Raw genomic sequence first — 23,642 nt, forward strand, 5'->3', positions numbered from 1 at the left:
GAGGGCGAGGTGCGGGTCCAGCGCGGCCCGCTGTCTACCCTCTGGGGCCATTTGCGAAATCGGCAGTCTACTTCGTTGTGCTGCAACTGGAACTGCCTAAACCCTGCTGCTGGCCTCTGCTAAAGAGAGTTCCTGATCTGCATGAGGTGCCCCCTAGTTTCTGGAACATCGGCTGGCATTAGAGTGTACTCCTCCTGAAGAAATACTGACATATGGGCTCCTTGTGACTGCAAATGGGCCAGTTTCCACCAAGACTCTGCTGCCAGTGACAAGAGCAAGCAGGGTGCAACCCGCTCTTTTTATCAACAGTGACTACCAGGAACGCAAGACCCGCACTGCGCGCTATAGCAATGACAGCCTGCGACAACAGCCAAAGGTAAGCTACAGCGTCGAGCAATCGCAATGCCCGAGCAGCTGTGGTTGCTCCAGGGGTTTCAGGGTGGCATCCTTACACTCACATACATGATAGTCACTGGATATCAGGTGCCTTCTGCTCTCCGGTAAGAAAGCATTTAATTCAGCTATCTTGTACCGATCGTCTCAGCCACCCCCCTTTCTGTCTCTACATCACATTGCCCAGCACCAAATATGCTTCCGGTACTTCAGCCACATTGTCTCTTTGCTGATTTTTTGGCATTATTTGGTCTCATTCCCACTATATGAGTTTGTATAATAAAAATCTGGAAGCCTGTTCTTTCTTTTAATGCACTTCTGACGATATTAGCTAGAGTGTAAACATTTCGGTTCCTTCAAAATCATCCTTGAGGTTTCAAATTCTTATATTTTCCCTTCTTGACCCGTTTTCCAGGTCTTTAAACTTGCTGATTAGGAGTTTTGTCTACATACTGAGGTTTATTTTGGTCTTAAGCTTGCTCATTTTTAGTAGATTCTTCGCTGCTTCAAGATGATGATCCATAGATTGTATGTCTCTCTTCATGTTGGTTGCTTAGGATCGTGTCTTAGTGTGGCCAAATTGCCAGTAAAGGACAGTTTTAACTCTTTAATTCCATCAAGTATGATTTCAAGTCATGTTTAGTAAGGAATATCAGTTATTTTGCAGGAGTTTACATAGGGAGCCATTACATCATGGTAATTTTATCAGCAGTACCTTTACATCATGGTTATTAAAAGGTTATTACATTGGAAGTACATTATTTCCAAGGTATATTCTATATACACACACACACACACATTTATACACACACACACATACATGCACACACCAATGATATTTTAAAAATGCCATATTATTTCAAATGAAATACATTGTAAATTTTCATAATAATATTTTAATACTAAACTATGTTTTATACTGACCAGTCTATAAGGAGGTGAGATGAGGTGGAAGACTTGGTACACCATGCACCTAGGTGTGAGAGTTTACATTTTACTCACACATGCACCTATCACACTTTGCCTGGAGTGTTCTCCTTGCACAGTAGGAATTAGATGCAGGGCTTGGCCGGGACCGAGGCTCTGTGCTGAACTGCCATGCAGCAAAACACCTTGTTTTGCACGTGTCTTTCATTTTAAATACACTTGGCCCAATGTACTTTAATTGCTTTGCTGAAAATGTCCTATTAAGACCCAACTTGGATTGCGTAAGGCATAAGGTGCTTTCTCCCTCGAATGGATGTAAAAAGCAAGCTCACAAGATATCCAAGCTTGGTTAAAGCGTGGGACCAGAGATCACTTAATTCTGCATTCTCAGAATACAGGGCGGTCAGCATACTTTGTGGAGGGCGGTCAGCATACTTTGTGGAGTAGTGTAAGGAAATAGGTCATACAGCTATGGATAGAGATGTGGTTTCTTGATTGCACTTTCCAAATGGCATGGTTTGATCATTTGAATTTTTACATGGGTTACCGGGAAACAAAGTCTGTAGAGCCTGTTGGCTTTGTTAACTTCTGTTAAGAAGAAAGCTAGAGTAAAACACAACATATTCTCTGTGTTTTTAACAGAATCTAGACTTTTCTTTACTTTAACCCGTTCACTGCTTCTTTCAGCCAACACAGCCCCGCCCGCGCAAGAAAACGCCGGCACCAAGGCGGATTTTACACTGCGGTTAGCGGGTTAACAAGGAAAATCAATATTTATGATGGGTCTCAATAAAGACCTTGACAATTACTAATTTGATTCAATTGATGAGTTTCCCAAGTTAAGCTGAAGTACAATAATTAAAGGTTTACTTAGGGACAGGAGGCAAGCATGAAACAGATATGGAAACAACAAGGTAGGGTTATAAAAGTTCAGAAATCACTGCAGCTATAGGACCCAAGCCAAGCACCAAACACTCCAGATCAGATTAGAAGATTAACAAACACTGCATTGTAAAGATTCCGAAGTGCACCCCTGGAAGGTAGCTGGACAGCAATCTGTTGAGACTAAAGAAAACAGCAGACCACCATAGCCACAGCAAAAACGGGGTAGGAGCACAGCAAGAACAGAATATCGCTGTACATATTACGATAGAGATATCCACCAAACAGTCAACAATTAAATAAGTTAGATCACAAGTTTTCAAGATCTGCTCCACCTACACAAAAGCATTACACCTCAGGGTAAAGTCTCACCCTACAAATGACTTAATTCTTGCATAGGCCAAGGGCAGACTCAATCGCAGACAGCACTCTGCCCAAGCACTAAAATCAGCAAAAGGCAAAGAAAATAGGAACACTGCCACACATTTAAAATGAATGACAAACTTAAATCATTAAAACAAAGCTATAACATCTCACAGAATGGGCAGGAAAGGATTTCCTTAGCTAGTACCAATAGAATAAAGTAGTTGGAGAGTCATCATTACACATAGCTCATATTTCTGAAGGACTGATGCTTTGGTGGAGTAGAAAATACAACTGTTCATTTTTGAAGAAATTGTATCATGGCATTCCCTTCATCACTAGTTGTCGAACGATTTTGTATTTGAGACATATATTAACAATCACAAGTGTCTTAACATCATTGCTTTGTAACGTTTTAACTGCAGGGAAGATCATATCTGTTAATAAAAGAGTATTACAAATCAAATACAATTATGCAAACATGTAAGTAATAAAAACACTTAATTTTACAAAAATTAATTTTAAAACAACAAAAACTGACCAGTATAGCTCTCATCATCATCAGAAATAGGCACTTCCCTTTTAAGTAAGTGTTCTAGTTCTTCTGTCTTGGCTACATCGACAGGGCGGAGTCCTTGCTTATTGGCCTGAAATGCATTACCACCATGTCGTAGAAGCAACTTGACAATCTGAAAAATAAATCACTATTGAACTCCGCTCTGTATTTATTTATTAATTAGCTAAACAGAATCCATTTACTAGAGAATACAGCACTCTTGTTATTGCATTATTTGGCAGAGTTAAACTTTTTTTGTCATACAATAGCTCTAATTAACTTTCTCATACTAACAGAGAAAGAGTTAACCGTAAAGAAAAAGTCAAATGAAAACTAAGAACCTGAATACCACCTTCAATAAGAGGTGGAAAAAACAAGTCTATAAAATTCTGGAATTAGTGATGGTCACATACATAACTCTAACATTCAACAAAACGCAATGAATCAAATGCTTTAATTACACTTTGCTACTGGCAGCCCCCCTGGACCACATTTCACTGAGGTACATAATGCTCAAACACTGAGGATTATAAACATCTACCATGTAGGTGAAGATACATGACAACAGAACAAGTTATTTAACTTCAGTGCATACTCTATCCAACCACATATTCTTCACCTTGAGAATTTTCCCAAAGTGCCAGACTGGATCCGGAAACTCAAAAATAGTTCTCCTGCATGTCGATAAGTGGCACAGTGCTATTCTGTGTCAATGCCATTCCATTCCAAAGATGGCGGATGGAGCACCGCATGCACAATTAAGCCTGCTTCTTTCAGGAACTCTTCAGCTCTCTCAGACACAGAGACCATTGGCTAATTGAATGTGCCTCACCTTGTGAACAGATACCAAAGCAGTACCTTCCAAGGTGATGAGTCTGTGGAATGACTCAAACTAAAACGTCCTGGAGGACAGAGAGCAAAATGGAAATCACTGACCTGGCTGTCAAGGCAGTAGTGCTGCGTGAACGGGATGCTCATGTAGGTGCCTTACAAATATCCTGGGCTGGCACAACATGTGCCAATGCAATGGAAGCAGCCTTGGCCCTTGTGAAGTGGGCCCTTAGGCCTTCTGGAGGTTGCTTCCTAGCCAATGTATAGTGGATCTTAATACCGATCATCCTCAATGCATGGAGGTGCAGGTTGCGTAGGCTAGGGTGCAGGCACCTGCCCTGCTGTTGGGATAGAAGATCCTCTGAAGCACAGAAGCTCAGGGTGTCACATTCTCAAGGTCCACACCAGAGCCAAAAGAATCATTTTGGCCCTGTAATTCCTGATCTTCTTCAGAACTCAGGAGAGAGAGCAGCGGAAAGGCATACAGATGTTCAGTGCTCCACTATAGATTGCATGTGTCTACGAGAGAGGGAGGACCAGCTATCTTGGGAACTCCAGTGGGCATTCTCAGCAGGGGCGAAGATAATGAGCTACTGTTATCTCCATTGTTGTGTTGGAAGACGCCTGCGCCACCTCTGGGTGTAGCTTTAATTTATGATTTGCTAGGAGCTACTGGCTGAGTACCACCAGCGAGATCCCTTGATGATTCTAGCAGTTCCAGACATACATGCTGATTTTCGGTAGGAGTGAAGGTCACAATCTGCATATGTATGTCCCTAAAACGACAAGATTCAAACTTTGAGGGGACTGCTGAAAACAGATGTCTGTGAAATATTCCCATGAGATGTGCCTCTGGTCTTTAGGCTCTTCACTCAATTCTAAGGACTGCAATACCTGCGCCAGATGAACCCTAAGGCCATTCGCATGTGTGAAGCAATGCTGTATGTGGCAAACCACCATAAGTTTCCATACAGATCTTGCTCCAGATCGAAGTCAAAGGCAAGGAACCACTCCCGCTCGAATTTCTGAAATCATTTCGGAGGCGGATGTACCTCATGGTCTAAGTCTTCAGGCAAGTCAAAGAAAACCAAGAAATTAAAACAGGACTCTGCCCCTTCCTGCTGCTCTTGATCTCTAGAGAAGGTGCAAAGGCATTCTCGAGCTTGTGTTCTCGCACCAGTTCCACCAATGAGCCAATTCCATCTCAGGTCCCGATACACCCAGAGTTCCGTGGTCCATCAGTGATGTTGCAGTAAATAGAGTACTTTTGTAAAGCCTTTGTGTCCCAAGGACCTCCAGGGACTCCCACTCGGGTTACCACTGGAGGGTTCACTGTGGACCGTGTCTGGGCCCCGTGAGCCAGCTTAGGGTTCGGTGCTGGCATCTGGAGTTTGGTTGAAATCTGCGCTAGCTCCTTAAGCATCCTTGCAGACATCACCAGTGCCAGAGGAAGACACGAAACACATTGTGGTGTCCGGCATTGTCTCAACTGCAGCCACAGCCACTGCTGAACCCATCAGACCCAGAAGAAATTCCCCTGATACACAGGTACACACAGATATTAAACAAGCTTTTTGACTCTTGACTTTGATCAGACCCAGCCTAATGGAGAGGACAATGGTGGACATGGTGAAGGATTTGCCCCATCCTATGATGGTGATGGCAACTGGAATATGGAGCTATAGGAGGTCAGTGGGTTGGACACTTCTCTCAATACTGGTCTGATTAACCATACTTTCCCACCAACTCAGGAAAGCACTTCATAAGCCACAGTAATAAGGCAAGTGTTGTTGAGTTTCTTCACCTTCATCTCCACTCTAAGGAGGTAAAACCAAACATGTTGACAGAGGTCTTGTAGCCTGAAATTGCCCCGAGTCAGCCCCTGTTGCCTTTTACAGAAGGCCTCACTGACACGCTGCTAAGCGGTTGGGCTAAACCATGCTTTTGCCCCCAAGTCAACTGACAGTTTGCCTGCCACCACAGACCTTCTCCAGGAGACCCAGATAGCTCAGATAGGTGGTTTGACCACAATGCAATTTCTTCGCTAAAACCTGTATATTTAGAGGCCATGTACAGTAAGGTCATCAACACACACTGGCTGAGACCACATTTTAAACAGGACTGGGAGTGTTTCTTAATACTTTTGACTCAAATTCCTGCAGTATGATCCCCATGGCAGGTGAGTTTGATGCCTACTGGGAGTCTGTAGAGGAGGAGCAGTCGCTGCACCCTACTCATGAGGAGCTAGTGTATGTCATAGATGCATCCCTAGAGGGGGTGGTCTCCTCGGCCTTGCAACCCCACAGGCAGTGAATTATTGACTTGACAGTGAGGGGCAAACCTCCTTTTCGGCGGTCCCTAATGGCAAGAACAAGGCCAAATCGAACGTGCATGTTAGAGATACAGCTATCTTATCAAATAAATTCGAGAGGCTGCATCAGGTCTTTCTAAAAAGGCCTTTAGACACAGGTCAAGGAGCAGATGACAATATATATAAGTTTGATGACTTGGTGTGGTTTATGCCAAATGGACCTTTTTGTGTGACGACTCAATCACCAACTTCCCCACTTCTTCAGCTGGCTCCCGGACCCGCTGGCAGAGGTGACGGATGCCTTCATTCAAGACTGGAGCCAGTTCAGGGGTTATGCGTTTCCTCCATTCTCAATGATAGTTAGGCTCATGGCATTGGTCAGGTGCCAGAAGGAAGAGATAATCCTGGTGACACCGCTTTGGAAGTAACAAGTCTGGTATCCGGTTCTTTTGGAACTTTCAATGGATTTTCGAATCCTATTTCTCAGACTCCTCTTCTACTGATGGACTTACATGGCAAATTAGTCCAACTGGTTCAGAAAGAGACTCTCCGACTGATGGGTTGGAAGATTACAGGGGACAGTGAGAGATTCCGGGCCTTTTGTCACTGGCTTCCTCCCTTATTAGAAAGGCCTGGGCAGACTACTGTCAAAAGATATGGCTCGGCATGTAGAAGATGGTCATGCTGGTGTCTGCGACGGGGTTTGGATCCCATGGGAGCGGATGTAGTGCACATTGTCAATTTTCTGTCAAATTGGTGGACAAAGGGTTGGCTTATCAAACTATCGCGCATGCACAGCTACAATTTCGGAGGGCCATGTTCCTATACATGAGGTCCCCGTAGGGGAACAGCCTTTAGTCTGCAGGCTCCTGAGGGGCATCATGGCAGGATAATCCATATCTGCCCTGTAAGGAATTAACAGGTAAGCTAGCAGTCCTGTTCTGTCTTATCTCGTGAAAGGGAGTTTCCGACGTTCGTGCCTTAGATATCACAGCATGCATGTTCACACCAGAGGGGGTGTAGTTCACCATTTCTTGGAGCTTCAAAATCCAATACCAGGGTGGTTCAGTACCCATCATTCCTGGACCATCCACAGTTGTGCGTGGTACACAGTGTGAGGGCCTATGAGTCCATGATGGAGGAATACAGACCACCAGGAACGGCTCAACTGTTTATCTCCCTCAAGAAGCCTTTCAAGTCAGTCTTGGCAACAACTATTGCCCGTAGGGTGAGATGATTCCTGCTAGAAGCAGGTATCGATACCTCTGTCTTTGGGGCACACACTACCAGGGAAGCTGTGGCCTCGAATGCTTTTTCCCTGGGGAGCCTCCGCACTCGACCATATTCTCAGAGTGGCTTATTGATCTTCTGATTCCACGTTTCAAACTAATAACTGGCATGGCTTCACTGGTTGTCAACTAGCTTTAAACTAGCAAAATCTGAGCCTCCAGTCGCGACATAGAATATAAAATTTCCTATCTATCAGGAAAAATAGTTTGCATTTTATTAAGGACGCAGAGGCAAGGATCATCCCTCCCATCTCGGTTAGCACTTATTACCCTCCAGGTATCCTCTGTTGTCTTAAATTTTTGATAAGTGAATACGGATATTGAGGATCACTATTAAGATTAAAATACAGCTTGTCTAAGTGATTTTGACTGAAATGTACCTTCGATGCGTGAACGGATGTACCTAGTTTATTGTTGCATATTTTAACAGGCACCAGTATAGTTGATGTTGTGGATAACTTCAGACATGTACCATACGTTGATAATTTATTGCAGTCATATTTTCGTTTTCTCCGGGATCAGACCAGAAGCAAGACTACTGAAAGAAAAGTGGACTACAGAATGTATCACTCGAAGAAAGCAGCAGTGCTGTTCTTCGATGCTGCTTATATGAAACTTACTCTATGGTATACTGTTGACTTGTTGCAAAGAATCATGGGATTTGTAGTCTTTGAATAAACACGTGTTGTTTAAGGCTGCTTAGTGGAATAAATAAAAGAGTAAAGCATAAAGCTCGCCTCAGTGTCCTTATTAGAATTGAAACCTTTCTTCACGATAGCTAGGAAATGTTCTATTCTGCTAGATTTGACAGAGTATCAATGAGCTGGATCTACATCAGTGGCCATAATAAGTTCCAAAGAATAAATAAGGAGAACCAGTAGGTGCACAAAGGATAGTGGGTGTATCTGGCCCATATGCTCCCTGTAAAGTGAAGGAACTACTAAAGAATTAAAGTGTCAATTTTATTCAACAAGTCTATCTTACTGAAATGCTATGGCAAAGCTTTGTCAAACCGCACAGAATGCCAGTCTTGTTAAAGTCTTGCCATGAGTAATCCATGCTGGGTAAGTAAGGGAAGCATTGGAGATACAGAGAACGTTGTGCAAGTTCTTGCAGGCAAAAGCAATTGTTCACCATAAACAGAAATGCGTATGAAAGTAAAGATCTAAAGAGGAAGGAAGTAGTGATAGTCAAGGAAGTCTCATCCACAAAGAAGATCCAGAAACACTAAAAGCTGAAACAGACAGAGTGGAAACATTCTCAGATGAAGACAGAGCTCTTACTCATAGACCTAGGAAAAGCTATTTACTCTTCTCTCCTTAGTGCCTTGTAAAAGAGGCAGAAGATTTGGCAGGCTCCTCATCTCCAAAGAGAGAATATTGCGATGAGGGTTTAAAATGCAGGCCTGCAAGACCGTTGGGTTTGTGGGAAGCCTACGCCTTGCTGAGACAGATGGTCTTGAAGGGACTGGACAAAAGGATCCAAATACTGCATGTTTTTGGTAAATCCACTGTGAAACTAGAGGGAACACAGATGGAGTAAGTCTTCTACAACTCATAATGCCAGGACACTGCCAGATTTTCTTTTCTGTTCATTCTGTGTTCACACACAATCTGTTCCATGCTTATCTTGTAACAAGGCCAGAGCATCGAGAGAATCAACCTCATGCTTGAGGCAGGTCAGTGTAAATTGGTTGCTGCCCTAAAGAGATAATATAAACCTAGTTAGTCTCAATACTGGAGTTTTAGAGTATGTCTATAATGAATGAAGAATTGGATATGCACCCTGTGAGAAAGTGCCTCTTTTGCATGGGTAGCCCACCACTTTCCCCCTGATTTTGATGTGGTTTCAAATGTAGTGCCCAGGGTCCTTGCCAACCAGGTGCCCTGGGCCAGCAATCCTTCCCTAAAACAAACTCCCAATTGGTACTTCTGCACCCTATACGTCCCTAGTAGCTGGGTACCTAGGGCCAGGAAGCTGATGGGGGCCTGCATGCCCCTGTGAGGGAGAAAACAACAAAGTCAACATGGCACCCTGTTTGGGTACCATGCCAGCTAACACTGCCTAGCAGCATAGGTAAGTCACCCCTCTATCAGGCTAAACAGCCCTAAGGCAGGGTGCACTATACTACAGGTGAGGGCATAGCTGCATGAGCAGATATGACCCTACACTAGTGGACACCATTTTTCAACATTGGAAGTGCTAATGAAGCCATATAGAGTACATGGGCTGGGAAGTCGACAACTAGAGTTCCACAGTACCGTGATGGCTGAATATAGGAGTGTTTGGTACCAAACTAATCCTGTAAAAAAAAAAACAACACTGATGCCAGTGTATGAATCTCTGCCAACCCTGGTGTGGTCTCTGACCAGCTGTAGGTAGCTAGTCGCCATCAGGCATGTTTCTAGACCACTGGGTGGGGAGCCCCTGCTCTCTGAGACCATAAACAATGCACATCCTGGGAAGAAGGGTCATGTCTATTCCCCCAAGATGGGCTAGTGCTCCAAGAGGGAAACTTCAAAGGCCTGCCACCTTTGTAATGCGACCTCCAGCCTCTGCTGCTAATAGCAGATGGCAAACCCTAGTTTACACCCCCACTTCGGGCGAGAAAATAAAAAAAGATAGGAACTGAGCCAACCTGAAGGTGGGGGCAAGCGAGGTAAAGCACACTCCTTAGTTCTTGCCAATTTGAGGCTGGGGAGACCCCCTCCAATCAGGGTTAGGTCCACAGGGGTGTAGTCACCCGAAGTGAGATGCCCATTGGCCCTACCTGCTACCCCCTAAAAAAACATACCCTAAATTTAGCATGTAGGTGGCTCCCCCAGACCTGTGCCCCAGCTCTGCAACGACCTAAGAAGAATGAAAACACCCTGCAGCAGAAGCCAAAAGACAACTGCCTTGGCCCCAGCCCAACCGGCCTGTCTCCAGCTTCAACGACCCTGCGTCCTGTCTTGCAACAACCTCTAAAACCCCTGGGAGGACTGTTGCTTTCAATAAAGACTCCTATCTCCCAAAGACAACAGACCTGTCCAGAAGAAACCGATTCCAAAGACTCCGAATCCAGGCGGATTTACGACACCAGCCCACTCTGCACCAGACGCCCAAGCCAGAGTGGCTCCCCTGTTCAGTGAAGTTTCCCTTGCGATCCTGACCTCATATCCAGCCTTGGCTGACTTTTCCTGCCCTCCATGACTGCACCTGTAGAGTGAATAGAGAGGCTCCCCCCCGTACCTCCCCAATAAAAAGATTCCAATGTCAAACGGCACCCCTGCACCCGAAGCCTCTGGGCCTTGGTGAGCTGAACAGACGGTACTCCTACGACCTCCTACATCCCAACTTACCTCTGCTGTAGGTCTTCCTACTGTAACCTCCGGTGCCACGCCTGCAGCCTCTTCGCAGTTAGGAAAATCCTTATTGAAAAAGCATGGAGTACCTGACGTCCAATTTGCACCCTGCCACCCCTATGCTGCTGGTGGTGTTACCAACGAGAAAAGGGTTTTTTAGTTGACGGAAATGCTGGGCGCACTGCCTACGTGAGTAACCCAGGAATGGATAAGGTGGGGTGCATACAGGTGAGGGGAAAAAAAGGCCCTAAACCCCTCCAAACATGTGTGCCTTGACACACACTAAAGATACATGAGAAGATCTGTTGCACACCCAATCACAAGTACAGAAATGATGTCTCAATGGACATTTGCAAGATATGGAGTCCACATTCGTAGAAAAAAAGAGGACGATTGGTGGTAAGGTTCCTCTTTAATGTATGGTAGACCAGCCGACACGTGTTTCGTCGCCAAAGAAATACACAAGTATGGCGACTCCTCATGGCTGTAGTCGATAAGTATATGGCCACAGGTCGCTGAGCCGGTGATAATTCCAACCCGGCCAGCTCTAGACCGGGTATGCTAGAAGTGATAGACTGGACAGGTGTTGAAGTCCGACGTCACTAATCAATAAGAGAGACGACGAACCTTAGGAGTGTGTTCTTAGGTGAGCGCACTCGAGTTCAATGGCGAGGTAAATGTAACGAAGAGGAATCCACAACACAAAGGGTAGGGTGCATAAGGTTCAGGCCAAGTCGTTCCCGAAATAAGGGAGAGGACCTTCCTGCCGTGATTCTGAGTGCAGACCAGGTCTGCACTCAGAATCACGGCAGGAAGATTCGTCCTGCTGGTCGTCTCCCTTATTTCGGGAACGACTTGGCCTGAACCTTATGCACCCTACCCTTTGTGTTGTGGATTCGGGGGACGGGAATACAGGCAGGGTGGAGGTTGGGATGTAGGGATTTGCTTTTCTTGTTCGTTTCCTAACAGTTCTTTTTACAAACAAAAAAAATATGGCATCATGGGGGCCATGGACTCGACTAGGCCCCCTGGGGTGATTTAGAGAGAGGGGATAAGAGTAGCAGAATGGGTGAATACCCTGGGACTTTGAGCGCATGGAGGGTCTGGAATCGACAGTCCCAAGGATGCACTTGAGTATCAGCGGCTCCACTTGTTACTTCCCGCCCACAATCTCCTCTCCACAACTGTCACTGTCTCCCATTTCCTTCCAAGGGGCATATAAGATCATGCCCCAGCCACGGTTGGCGTTGGCTCCCATAGAGCAGACGAGAAACCAGTCTGGCATTTCAACACCTGGTTCTTGGCAGACGACCAATTCTCCCTTTTTTGGCTGTAAGAATTGTAAGCTTTGGTAAAACTGAATCAAGGGACATTGGGAGTCTCCCTCTGTGCTTTGGGCAGCTGGAAAGGCCACTATGCGGGGGATTGTCTGCTCATACTTGAGAGCTAAGAAATGGGAGAAATATGTCAAATTAATACTCTAGAGAACGAGATTTAAGCAGTAGAACGGGAAAAGTCGCGGGCACCAGGAGGAACAAGTGAGGCATTACCTGGAGGTGGACAGACGTGCCCTTGCAACAGCTCTATCTGGATGGAGATCAGTGTTGGGTGGCCTCCTTCTGGTCGGTGTATGAATGGGGGTCAAGTCGAGCAAACTCTTATACTGGTTGGTTGACAAAGACAATGAGACAAGAGTAGTTCCCAATCTTAAGGATAGAACGGGGAGATTGATATCAACAGCCCTAGATATTGCGACTATGTTCAATTAGTACTATCAATATTAAATATTGAAAGATGGCGTCCCAGGAACCAGGGCAATTTTCCCTTTGATGAGGATCTTCAAATGTCTTGCTTGACCCGCTCTTATCAGGAGGACTGTGATCAACTTCTCAAGTTAAAGAAAATAAGCGAGGCCCTTGAAGAAATAAATCCCGGTAGGACACCATGACTAGATGGATACCCCATCGAATACTATCGTAAACTCAGCACAGCTGTGCTCCTTGCTCTTTTGGTGATGTATCTGGAGTTGACAGATAATGGCCATTTCTCGCAAGAGCAGGAAGGTTTTCCTTTCTTTTTTGATAATATTTATATGACAGATACCCTTTAAAGGATAGAGTTTGTAATTGATTTACCTGGTAAACGAAATAACAATAAATAAAAAACATAACAAAAATCACAAGTATTTTGTTCATACGTTGTGTAATTACATGAAAATCAATTGGTTGTTAAGGGGTTCTTTATTGCAATCCTGAATTGCTCCCTGCCCTTGCATGATTCTTCACCAGGGGTCCATATTTCTGTACACGGACTACTTACTTGCAGTACTGAATCAATTCAGGACCCAGCAAGATGAAAGCATTTGAGGATGTAATTTAGTATTAGCTCTCTCCTCAGCCTTTGACACCATCAATTATGACCTATTCTTAGACCAGCTACACACAGCAGGATTTGGAAGTCAGGAAATAGGTTTATCTTCTTTTTTGAAAAATAGGTCATGTATGTAGTGAAACCTACGTTTCGGTTCCCCAAGATTACACTGTCTTGAGGTGTTCATGAAGATTCAGGTTCCAATCAAGGTTAAGCTTTGTGTTCAACTTCCTAGCAGCCTAAGAAAATCCTATTGTTTTAACACTTTTTAATATGCCGAAGATAAACAGCTTTTATGGAAATCTGACCAAGGATCTACAACATCCAGCATCAAGTACCTTGTAGGAATCCAGGACTGATGATCTGTGTTTATTTAAACCCAAACACAGACAAGATAGATGTGTTGATCGTGGGTGGGAATGTTAACTGCTGGACACCAGACCTCTGGCCAGAACAAAAGGGAGACACTCCTGCCCCAGGTATTACCTTTTTATATTTATATTTATGCTTTTACACAGAACAGAAGCAAAAACATTATGAAGTACATCTTGACACATTATATAGCATGGACCTTCATGGCACATATACACCATACCGTTGCTCTTCATGTGTGCCATCAATTGCCTTCCCAGTGCCCTTCTAGTTCGCCATAAAATCTCTGATCATTGATGACCAGTCCTCCAAGTCTTCGGCCAAATACTTGTCAGTGCGGACCATTTTCATGCCCATTTCCTCTGTATAGGCCCATTTCACCAAGTCCCTCTGCCAGGGTTTTAGATCTTGTCCTGTCACCCTCAACCACCTGATTGCTATTCACGTTTTTTGCCAGCACCAGCCCCAATAATGCAAACCTATGCTGTTTTCCCTTCCCCTTGGGTGGTGACACAGTATCAAGCAAGCAGTATAGAGGGGTCCCAGGTATTACTTAAAGGAATCTAGAAGTCATTCTCGACCAATAACAAACTTTTCTGTGCCAAATACAGAAGATCTGTGCTAAAAATGTGGCTTTTTAAAGTGCTTAGGAAAAGCCATTATTTTCCCCCCTTTGGAGAATTTTAGTCAAGTGGTGGCCGTTTTGCTCCTTTTCCAAATTGATCACTGTAATGCCATATAACTGGACCTGCCTAAGAATGCCTTAGAAAATTTGCAGCACAACATGGTGGTGAATTATATGACACGAGTAAGAAAAACAAGTTTGAGCTATTGGCATTGTAAATGACAATGCTTTTTATTTATGTTTTGGGTTTTAAAACATAAATAAAAGGCATTGTCATTTACAATACTAATCGCTGAAACTCTCGCAAATGTGAGACCTATTGCATTGCAATAAAGGGCCTTCCCGACCACTTGTTAGATTGTAAATATCAGAGGAAGAGACCCGCCTGTGATGTTTTCAACGTAGTGATAAATAGTGTACTGAAGAAGATGTGTAAGTGTTGTAAATTACACAGACACAAAGTGTGAAGTGATAGTTACATATGAGCTATAAGGACTAACAATGTGCTTCAACACCTTTTGCTCTGTGATTACACGGCCGCGGCTCAGGAGGAAGAGCGGGGGGGGGGCAATTTCCTGCCCTGTCCATGATGTCCCTTCCTGCTATTCATCCCTCTACACTTTCCAGCCTCTCTACGCATGTTATGTTATGTTAACCGTTTTGTAGAGCGCACAGCTGCCTCAGCGAAGGGGCGTCCCGGCGCTAACAACGAAGGGCACACAGATATGAACCGGACTGAGACGAAGAAAGGAGCTACAGGAGACTAAGATGAAGGGAACAAGAAGGTCTGGATAGCTTTTCTAAAAACAGACAGTCAATGGCGCGGATATGTACTGGAAGGGAGTTCCACAACTTGGGCGCGAGGTATCTGAAAGCGCACCCGCCTGCCCTAGCGAGCCTAATTCTGGGCACAACCGCCAAGTGTAGCTCTGCAGAGCGGAGAGGATGAGACAGAACATAATGGGTGATCAAGTTGCCCAGCAAGGCGGGACTCGAGAGTTTCAAGATTTTAAAAGAAAGAGAGTGTCTTAAAGTGAATGCGTCTTTCAATAGGAAGCCAGTGCAGCCTCTGAATGGTGCTGGTAACAGAGCAGAAGCGCGGCAGGCCCACCAGAGCTCTAGCAGCAGCATTTTGAATGCGCTGCATTCTCTGAATTTCCGCCTTGTTCGCCCCCAGGAGAAGGGAGCTTGCGTAGTCAAGGCGAGAGAGAATGGTGGCCTGCACGATGAATTGGCGTATCGGAGGATCGAAGTATTTCAGGATGGGTCTAAGGCCTCGCAGGATGCCAAAACACGTGGCGGCTAGCTGCTTAGTATGGGCCTGAAAGGAAAGAGAGGAGTCCATCAGGACACCAAGGTTCTTTACCACACTCATGGGAGATGGTACTGACCCTAAGGCTATCGGCCACCACTGCTCGTTCCACAGATCCACATTCTTACTTACCAGCAGAACCTCCGTTTTCCCAGCATTTAGCTGTAGACTGTTGGGAGCCATCCAATCGGCTACCGCAGTCATACCATCTTTAAATCTGGAGGCAAGAGGGGGAGGAACCGTCTGCCAAAGTAATCACCTGCTGGGTATCGTCGGCATAGGAGACCAACGTGAGGTCCCCCAGCTTGGCGACTGCAGCCAGTGGATGGACGTATAAGTTGAAGAGCAGTGGACTCAAGGCCGAGCCCTGAAGCACCCCCTGATCAATAGTATGGATCTGGGAGGAAAAAGGGGGGACCGAGACTCGGAAGGATCTGTTGGCCAGGAAGGAATGTCCCTTCCTGCTACTCATCCCTCTACACTTCCTAAGGTGTAACAATTATCCTCTGCTCTGACATAGAAGAGTTAATACACTTATTTTACTGAGAAATTCGCCAGGCTTAAGAGTTAACTTGGAGGATAAAAAAGTTACATGTATTTTTTGTCATTAAAATTTGTCGGGGCGTGGCTACGAGCCGACCGAGATGGCGGCGTAATGCGAGTGCTCTGAGGCCGAAACAGCTCTAACTTCATGAATCCGCCTGTCCATCCGGCTTATTTCGCCTTCTGAAGCCTGACCGGAACGCCGGAGCGGGGTGGGCACAGACTGTCCCAGTCCCGGGTGAAACCGAGCGACGCCTGCCGGAGATAGATCGTCGAGGCAAGACGGGCCCTGCCTCGTATCCGGACACCGCCCTGATGCAGCACTGTGACCCGACCGGAAGTGCCCTGTGGTCGGGGTACTACACCGGAAGGTACCGCTGGTCGGCTGCGGACCGTGTTGGCGATCGACTCGAGTGAGAGTGGAGGTGGGCCTGTACTCAGACAATCGCTTGCCCGGCGGTGCCATTGCATCTGAGAGTGTGGAATCGGTACTGGTAAAGGAAGAGACCAGGGCGTGCTTTGCTGACCGCTGGGAGTCTGAAACTGTGCCCGGCTGGGCCTACAGTGATCGGTGGGACTGAGTAATAGTATCACCTAAACAATCAGGGGAGTGGAGACCGGTGAATTTGATACTGGGACAGCGGAGGTGCTTACACTGCAACACTTCCTCCACGCGTCCGCCATCACCCTGTTCCCCTGGGTGACATACGAGGGGCCCTGAAAGACGACGCCATTTTGGATATCGCCTCCCCACAGCCTAGAACGGCGGTGCTGTCGACACGCTGAGTGACGAAGCCACAGGAGCGAACAGCGACAAAGACTGCCGATTGAAATGGCGTGAAGGGGACCCAGAAATGCTACAGCGCAATCGAAACTGGAGAAGTACTCCTTTGAAAAAGCCGCAGCGCAACATCCGGAGGGCCGCCCGTCCACGGGAAAAAGCCCAGAGGGAGATGGATCCAAAAAAGTGACACTAGAGGTCCTAATGAAGATGCTCTCCAGCGTTCAGACAACGGTGGGGTCTATTGCTAAGGACGTTGGCCTACTGCGGGCTGACCTCCACAAGATGGCGGAACGTGTGGCGCAGGTGGAAGTTGTTACCAAATCCTTAATGGAAGACACCTCGGAACTGCAGCTCACTAGGGAGCAACTGGAGGCAGTCGCCAGAAAACTGCAGGAACGCCTAGATGATCAGGGAGGACGCTCACGGAGGAATAACGTCCGAATTCCAGGTATTCCGGAATCGGAAGGCAAGCAGCGATGGATCTATATGTAGAGGACTTAATTAAAACGAAACTACAACCGAAAGGCCTCTCCCATTTCTTTTCTGGTGAGCGAGCACATAGAGTTCCAGGGGGGGGGGGGGGGGGCGGCGAAGCCGGGGGCGCCGCCGCAACCAGTACTGGCCAGACTTTTTAACTTCCGTGATCGGGATGCCATACTCCAGACAGCCAGGGTCTCTGAACCTCTTAAAATTCTAAACTCCACCATTGCTTTCTTTCCAGACTATACGGCTGAGGTGGCCCGGCGCCAGAAAACCTTCACCGACATAAAAAAAGCTTTGCGGGCCAAAGAATTACCTTACTCCATGCTTTTTCCGGCAAGACTGAGAGTCGTAGACAATCACAAGGCATGGTTCTTCGACACCCCGGAGGCGGCAAGAGACTGGCTGGATGGTTGGAGACTCACTGAGGCCCCGCGACGAACTGGTAGGGGTCAACGCGACCAAAAGACTGCTCAGACGGATCACCAGGCATCACAAGGACATAGTCAGGACCTATTTGCTGGATCGGACCTGGAAGAGGGTGAGTCACCGGAGGAGTGAGCGCCGGACTTAGAGACCCTTGTTCGAACTTTATACGACACACTGACTGTGTAACCCTTGGTATCAGGCGGACGAGGCTACACGGAGCTGGTTGTAAGGTCACAGAGCTACTTACCTCTTGCAAGCAAGTACAATGGGATGGGTTGGGACTATGCGCTCTGCTAAGTTGGGGTGGCAGGCGGTTTCAGGCCCGTGCAGCAGGGAGGCAGGGAGGAGGTTGTTTTTGTAATTTGCGACAAAACACGATATGTTGTGCACAATGCGATGGAGACTGGCTTATTTGTAACAGTGCGCAGCAAGACTCATCCCCTATTGGACTGCATACAACCACGCATGCACTTGAATGGCAGCACAAGTGATGGATACACCTGACAATCCTACCCCGCATCCCTCTCACACACCGACCTCAACAGTGATGACGTGGAACGTCAGAGGACTGGGAGACAGGGTGAAGAGGGGCCTAGTCCTACAATATCTGAAGCGCTGCAGGCCAGCAATAGTTCTATTGCAGGAAACACACCTTGTCGGCTCGGCCTCGAAGGCGATGGATAGATGGGGGTATAGGTTCATTGCGCATGCAGATTTCTCCTCCGGCTCTAGAGGGACGGGTGTACTTATTCGAAAGAACTTTCAAATGGTGTGTCAGCAGACTAAAATAGACACTCAGGGATGCTTTGCAGCAGTGACAATACTATGGGAGGGCCAATTGTACAACTTTGTGTCCGTGTACGTCCCTCCTGGGCTGCATGCCACAGCACACACTGCCCTTGCTACTTTTCTCCTGTCATTGCCAGCGGCGACGCTAGTATTGGGGGGCGACTTTAATGACGCTCTAGATCATGAGATGGATAGACACCCATATACTACAACGGCACGGGGAAGCGGGCGACTTGCTGGATTATTAGATGCCTTGGTCTGACGGACTGCTGGCGACATAAACATCCCCACGACAGGCAATATACTTATTACTCGGCGACACACCACTGCTTATCATGTATAGATTACATTTTAATGTCCGGAGACGGACTGCATAGCATTGAGGAGGTAAACATCCGCCCCAGGGGAATCTCTGATCACTCTCCGTTGCGACTCACACTCACGACTCATCGCTCCTGTAGAAGTCCCGTGTTTCCTATCCATGCGGGTTACCTGCAGAGTGCCCCTTTGAGGAAATCCCTTTCCAACACTGCTGCATACTACTTTCCGGAGAACTTGGGTACCGTGGGCTCCCACAGTACCCTATGGGAGGCATATAAAAGGGTTATACGTGGGCAGGCGATTGCATCCATAGCCGCCCATAGGCGGACTCAGAATCAAGAACTTAGCGCCCTTGAGTGTGCTCTTAAAGATGCCATTTCTGATAACGAGACCCACCCGTCCCCAGGAGCCGCTCAAACAGTCCGGCTGCGGCAGGTTGAATGGAGGGCGTATCAAAGGGAAAGGGTACAGACTACAATTCAGGCCTCCCGTCATAGGGTGTATGAGCTGGGTGATAAAGCCGGAAAGATGCTTGCTTGGCTCGACAAAAAAGAAAAAGCAGGCAGGGTCATTGCACAACTGCAATTGCCCGAGGGCAATTTGACCTCGGACCCCGGAGTTATAGTTGAACAGCTGGCTGACCACTTTGAGACAATGTATGCTCCCCAAGCGTCATACACGACAGATGAAGCCTATGACTACATTAGGGCTTTGACAATCCCCCGCCTCTCACCTGAGGCGGCTCTTTTGTTGGAGGCGGACATTACTGTGGAGGAGGTGCGGGAAGCGACCGACGCACTGGCGTCCGGCAAGGCCCTGGGACCCAACGGACTCCCAGTGGAACTCTACAAGCAAACAGCTTCCATAATGGCCCCCCATTTACTCAGAATGTTCGTAGACAGCTTACATGTTTGGCCCCTCACCTTGCCACCTTGGTACACCCGGAACAGTCCAGATTTATGCCAAATCGTAACACCTCCCATAACCTGCGCCGTCTACAGGCGGTGCTAGCTCGTCAGGACTACATACAGGAACTGGCAGTACTTCTCTCCCTTGACGCCACCATGGCGTTTGACACCGTGGAATGGCCTTACCTCTTCGCGGTGCTTCGTCACATGGGTTTTGGCCCTAAGTTCTGTGCGTGGGTCCGACTGCTTTCTACCGGGCCTCTAGCTCAAATAGCAGCTAATGGTCACATCTCCAGGGACTTCCCGCTTGGACGTGGGACGAGGCAGGGCTGCCCGTTGTCCCCCCTTGAGCCATTGGCGATTTGGGTTCGGTGGGAACCGTCCATCAAAGGTATCAGAAGGGCTCCGTCATGGGAGGATCGGATATCTCTCTATGCGGACGACATCCTTCTTTATTTGACTTCCCCTAAAAAAATCGATCCTGGAAGTACTTAATGTTTGCGAGAAGTTCGGGAGAGTCTCTGGATACAGAATTAACTGTGCTAAATCAATCCTGTACGTCCTTGCTGGTTGCCCGCCACCACTCCTGGCTGACTGTCCACTGCGATACACTGACACCCCCTTCAAATATCTGGGAATCCACGTTTCGTCCAACCCAGACGAGTTCCACGCACTAAGTCTGAAACCCCCACTGGAACGTTTCAATCGAGACGTAAAGGTGTGGCGGTCCCTCCCTCTCACCCACCTGGGCAAAGCCGCGTTGTTCAAAATGATGACATTGCCCCGGTTTCTTTACCTCCTTGAGAATACTCCGTTCCCGGTCCCAACCTCCTACTTCAAGGCCATCGCAGCAGCAGTCTCTACTTTGCTGTGGGATGGGAAGCCGGCGAGGATTGCACAATGCAAACTGGTGAAAGATTGGTACGATGGGGGCATAGCGCTCCCTAATATTGAACTGTATTACTGGGCTGCCCATCTCAAGCAAATCAATTATTGGCTGCACGCCCCACAGACGGAACCCGCCTTTATGGCGGACAGGCAGAGTATTGAACCCAGGGGATTGTTAAGAAACCTATATAGTCGTAGCGCCCCAACCGATCTTCTGGGTCCGACCCGTCACACGGTTCAGCTTAGGTTCAAGGCACATGGACATCTTCAGTGTGCGAACATTGTTACGCAAATGACACCCCTATGGGACTCGCACAAGCTGGGCTTCATGGGCAATAGTAAAGGGTTTCAGGCATGGGACTCCATCGGTATATCAGTGGTGGGAGACCTCTGGGAAAAAAACAACATAGTGGATTTCACATATCTACAAACCAAACACGGTATGGCACGGTCAGAATACTATAGGTACATACAGATACGGCATGCGCTTCTGTCATCCGTTCCGGTGGGAACGAAACTGCAGGAGTCCACCCCTCTAGAAGACAGGCTACTGACAGAACATATGTCCCACAAAGCGACGTCCTACACATACAGGAAACTGGTCAACAACCTCCCTGACATGCTGACCAAACTACGTTTGTCTTGGGAGGGTGATATAGGAGAACTCGATGACTCGGAATGGCAGGAGGCTCTCTCGTCGCCCCGAAAAACTGCAATTCCTTCAGGACTTAAGCTGGTTCAGTTAAAGGTGCTGCACCGCACGTACTACACCAGGACGGTCCTTTAGAGAATAGGGAGAGCCTCTCACGAATATTGCCTCCGAGGTTGCGGAGACAGAGGAACGTTCTTCCATACTGTTTGGGACTGTAGCCGGGTTGCCATGTATTGGGCAGCGGTGATGCGAACCATTTCCCAGACCGTGGCTGTCTCCCTGCTGCCCAACCCACGTCGCTGCCTGTTGAACATCTGGGACGCAGAAGACCTGACCTATCGACAGCAGGACTGGGCCATGTTAGGAATGTTGGTGGCGAAACGTAACGTTGCAAGACTGTGGGGTTCTCACGTGCTGCCCACATTGCGAGACTGGTGCAAGGACATGGATGAAGCAATGGTGGCAGAGAAAGCAGTCTTCGGGGGTGCCCTGCAAAGTGGGGACAAATCTGGGGGGCCTGGAACAAATTTAGAGGGGACATATGCGAGCATCCAGGAGTTGACCCAGATGAGTGTCTTTCAGATTAGGACCTGGGTCTAAGTTACGTGTGTGTTGAAAGGTATCCCTTGTTATGGTGAACTCGGTCCTGCTGAGTATTTACCGTCAGAGGGTATGGGGTGGGTCAAAGGTTGCACTGCCAATGTTTGCTACGTTGTTTACTTGAACATTGTTTTGTCGCTAGGAAAGAAATGAACGTTATTGATTTGTTTTTCATTTAACGTACGGTTTTGTTGCGGGGTTAAAGCAAAAATCATAGACCTAAGCCATGTTGTATATTTGTATCGTCTGCATTATGGTACAGCATACTCCCATTCGCCGCCGGACCCTCAGGTTGTCGGCTAAACGGCTGTGTAATCCTGATAATATTGCTAAGACTGTATTGCTATCGCGGCCGGCCCAAGAGGTTGTAGGCCCTACACAGTGATATACTGAAAATGTACAATAAAGACTTTAAATAAAAAATAAAAAAAATTGTCAATTCCGGTCAGATCCAGACTTTTAACTCAGTTGTCCATTTTGTTGCCTTTACCAATCAAATTATCTTCTTAGTACACTGAGTTTAAATGATCCTTATATACTCGTAGGAGTTCCAAATGGTAGTTAATTTTAAAATACTGCTCTGACCTTCCAAAAGTATTCTGACCTGCCTCTCGTTCAATCGCCCACTGCTTGCCTCTTTCTCGCTAGAGCATAATATATAGCCGGGAACGTGGGAAGAAAGAAGGGTGGCTGGGTCACTCGAAAGGCCAGCGGGATATTGCAATTCAGTTTGTCACAAAATGAACGCTACCATATTCTTGAAACTTCGAGACAACACTTTTCTCCCTAAAAGGTGCTAATACACCACTATGTACAAAATCATAATAAAACGTTAGCAACAGGCCCCTTTAGTTGAAAGTGATGGTGCTTCATTTTTCTATTTGTGGCATATTCTTTTCATGCCCAGCATGCGCCAAAGTTGTGGAACCTCTCCTGTTGTGTTGGTGGAGTATGGTGGCCCCATTTACTTAAGACTGTCTATACAATAGTCATCAATAGTAATGTAACTTTCTTTGATCACTTTCTCTTCCCCCAGTTTTTCCACCAACAATCACTAAATAACTAAATACTTAGAAGGTCCCAAAAGCGAGACCTATTGGCTATGCCAATGCTTGTTCTGGTCTTGTTGCCTGAGTGACAAACCCACACCGGTTACTTGGGTGAATACCTTGGGTGTGAAGTTAGAGGTCTAACGTAACGCTCTATGATCAGATTAATGCAGTGATGAAATCCTGCCTTTTTCATCTTTTAATATCAAAATATATTCTTTATATGTCTCCCTTATCCCATAATATTAAATTATTTTAGATCTGCCAGAATGGACTACTGCAATGCCATAAAAAAATGTATTTGTTCAATACTTCGCAGTTACACTTGCTCTTCATTTTTAAAAGACTGGGTCTTTTTCTTCTGGACAAGCTACGCCTCCTGTCCAGTAAAGCAACAGGTTATTTTTAAATCACTCTTTTGACTTTAAAATTTCGGGATATGAGCCCAGGCAGATCTGGTTGATACACATCTTTAGTGTTGTGTTCCCTCATTTTAAACAGAACTACTGGCAGAAGCGCTACCTCCATAGCTGATACAAACCCCTGGAATAGGCTACCAGCAGAGCTAAGAAGTGTTACTAAAATTCTCAGCTTTGGGAAAAAATTGAAAACCTAGCTATTTCC

The 23,642-nt window shown here is 46.7% G+C and overlaps 1 protein-coding gene across 1 annotated transcript in view; it reads right to left on the reverse strand.

Annotated features, from left to right (window-relative positions):
- ANKRD12 (ankyrin repeat domain 12) overlaps positions 1–23,642 on the reverse strand; it is a 429,381-nt gene that overhangs the window by 96,921 nt on the left and 308,818 nt on the right. Inside the window, exon 8 of the mRNA XM_086964948.1 lies at positions 3,107–3,254. Coding sequence (XP_086821074.1) covers positions 3,107–3,254 — 148 coding nt within the window. The remainder of the gene's footprint in view (positions 1–3,106; positions 3,255–23,642) is intronic.

Source organism: Lissotriton vulgaris, chromosome 4_1 (assembly GCF_964263255.1).
Source record: "Lissotriton vulgaris chromosome 4_1, aLisVul1.2, whole genome shotgun sequence".
NCBI classification, from domain to species: Eukaryota; Metazoa; Chordata; class Amphibia; order Caudata; family Salamandridae; genus Lissotriton; species Lissotriton vulgaris.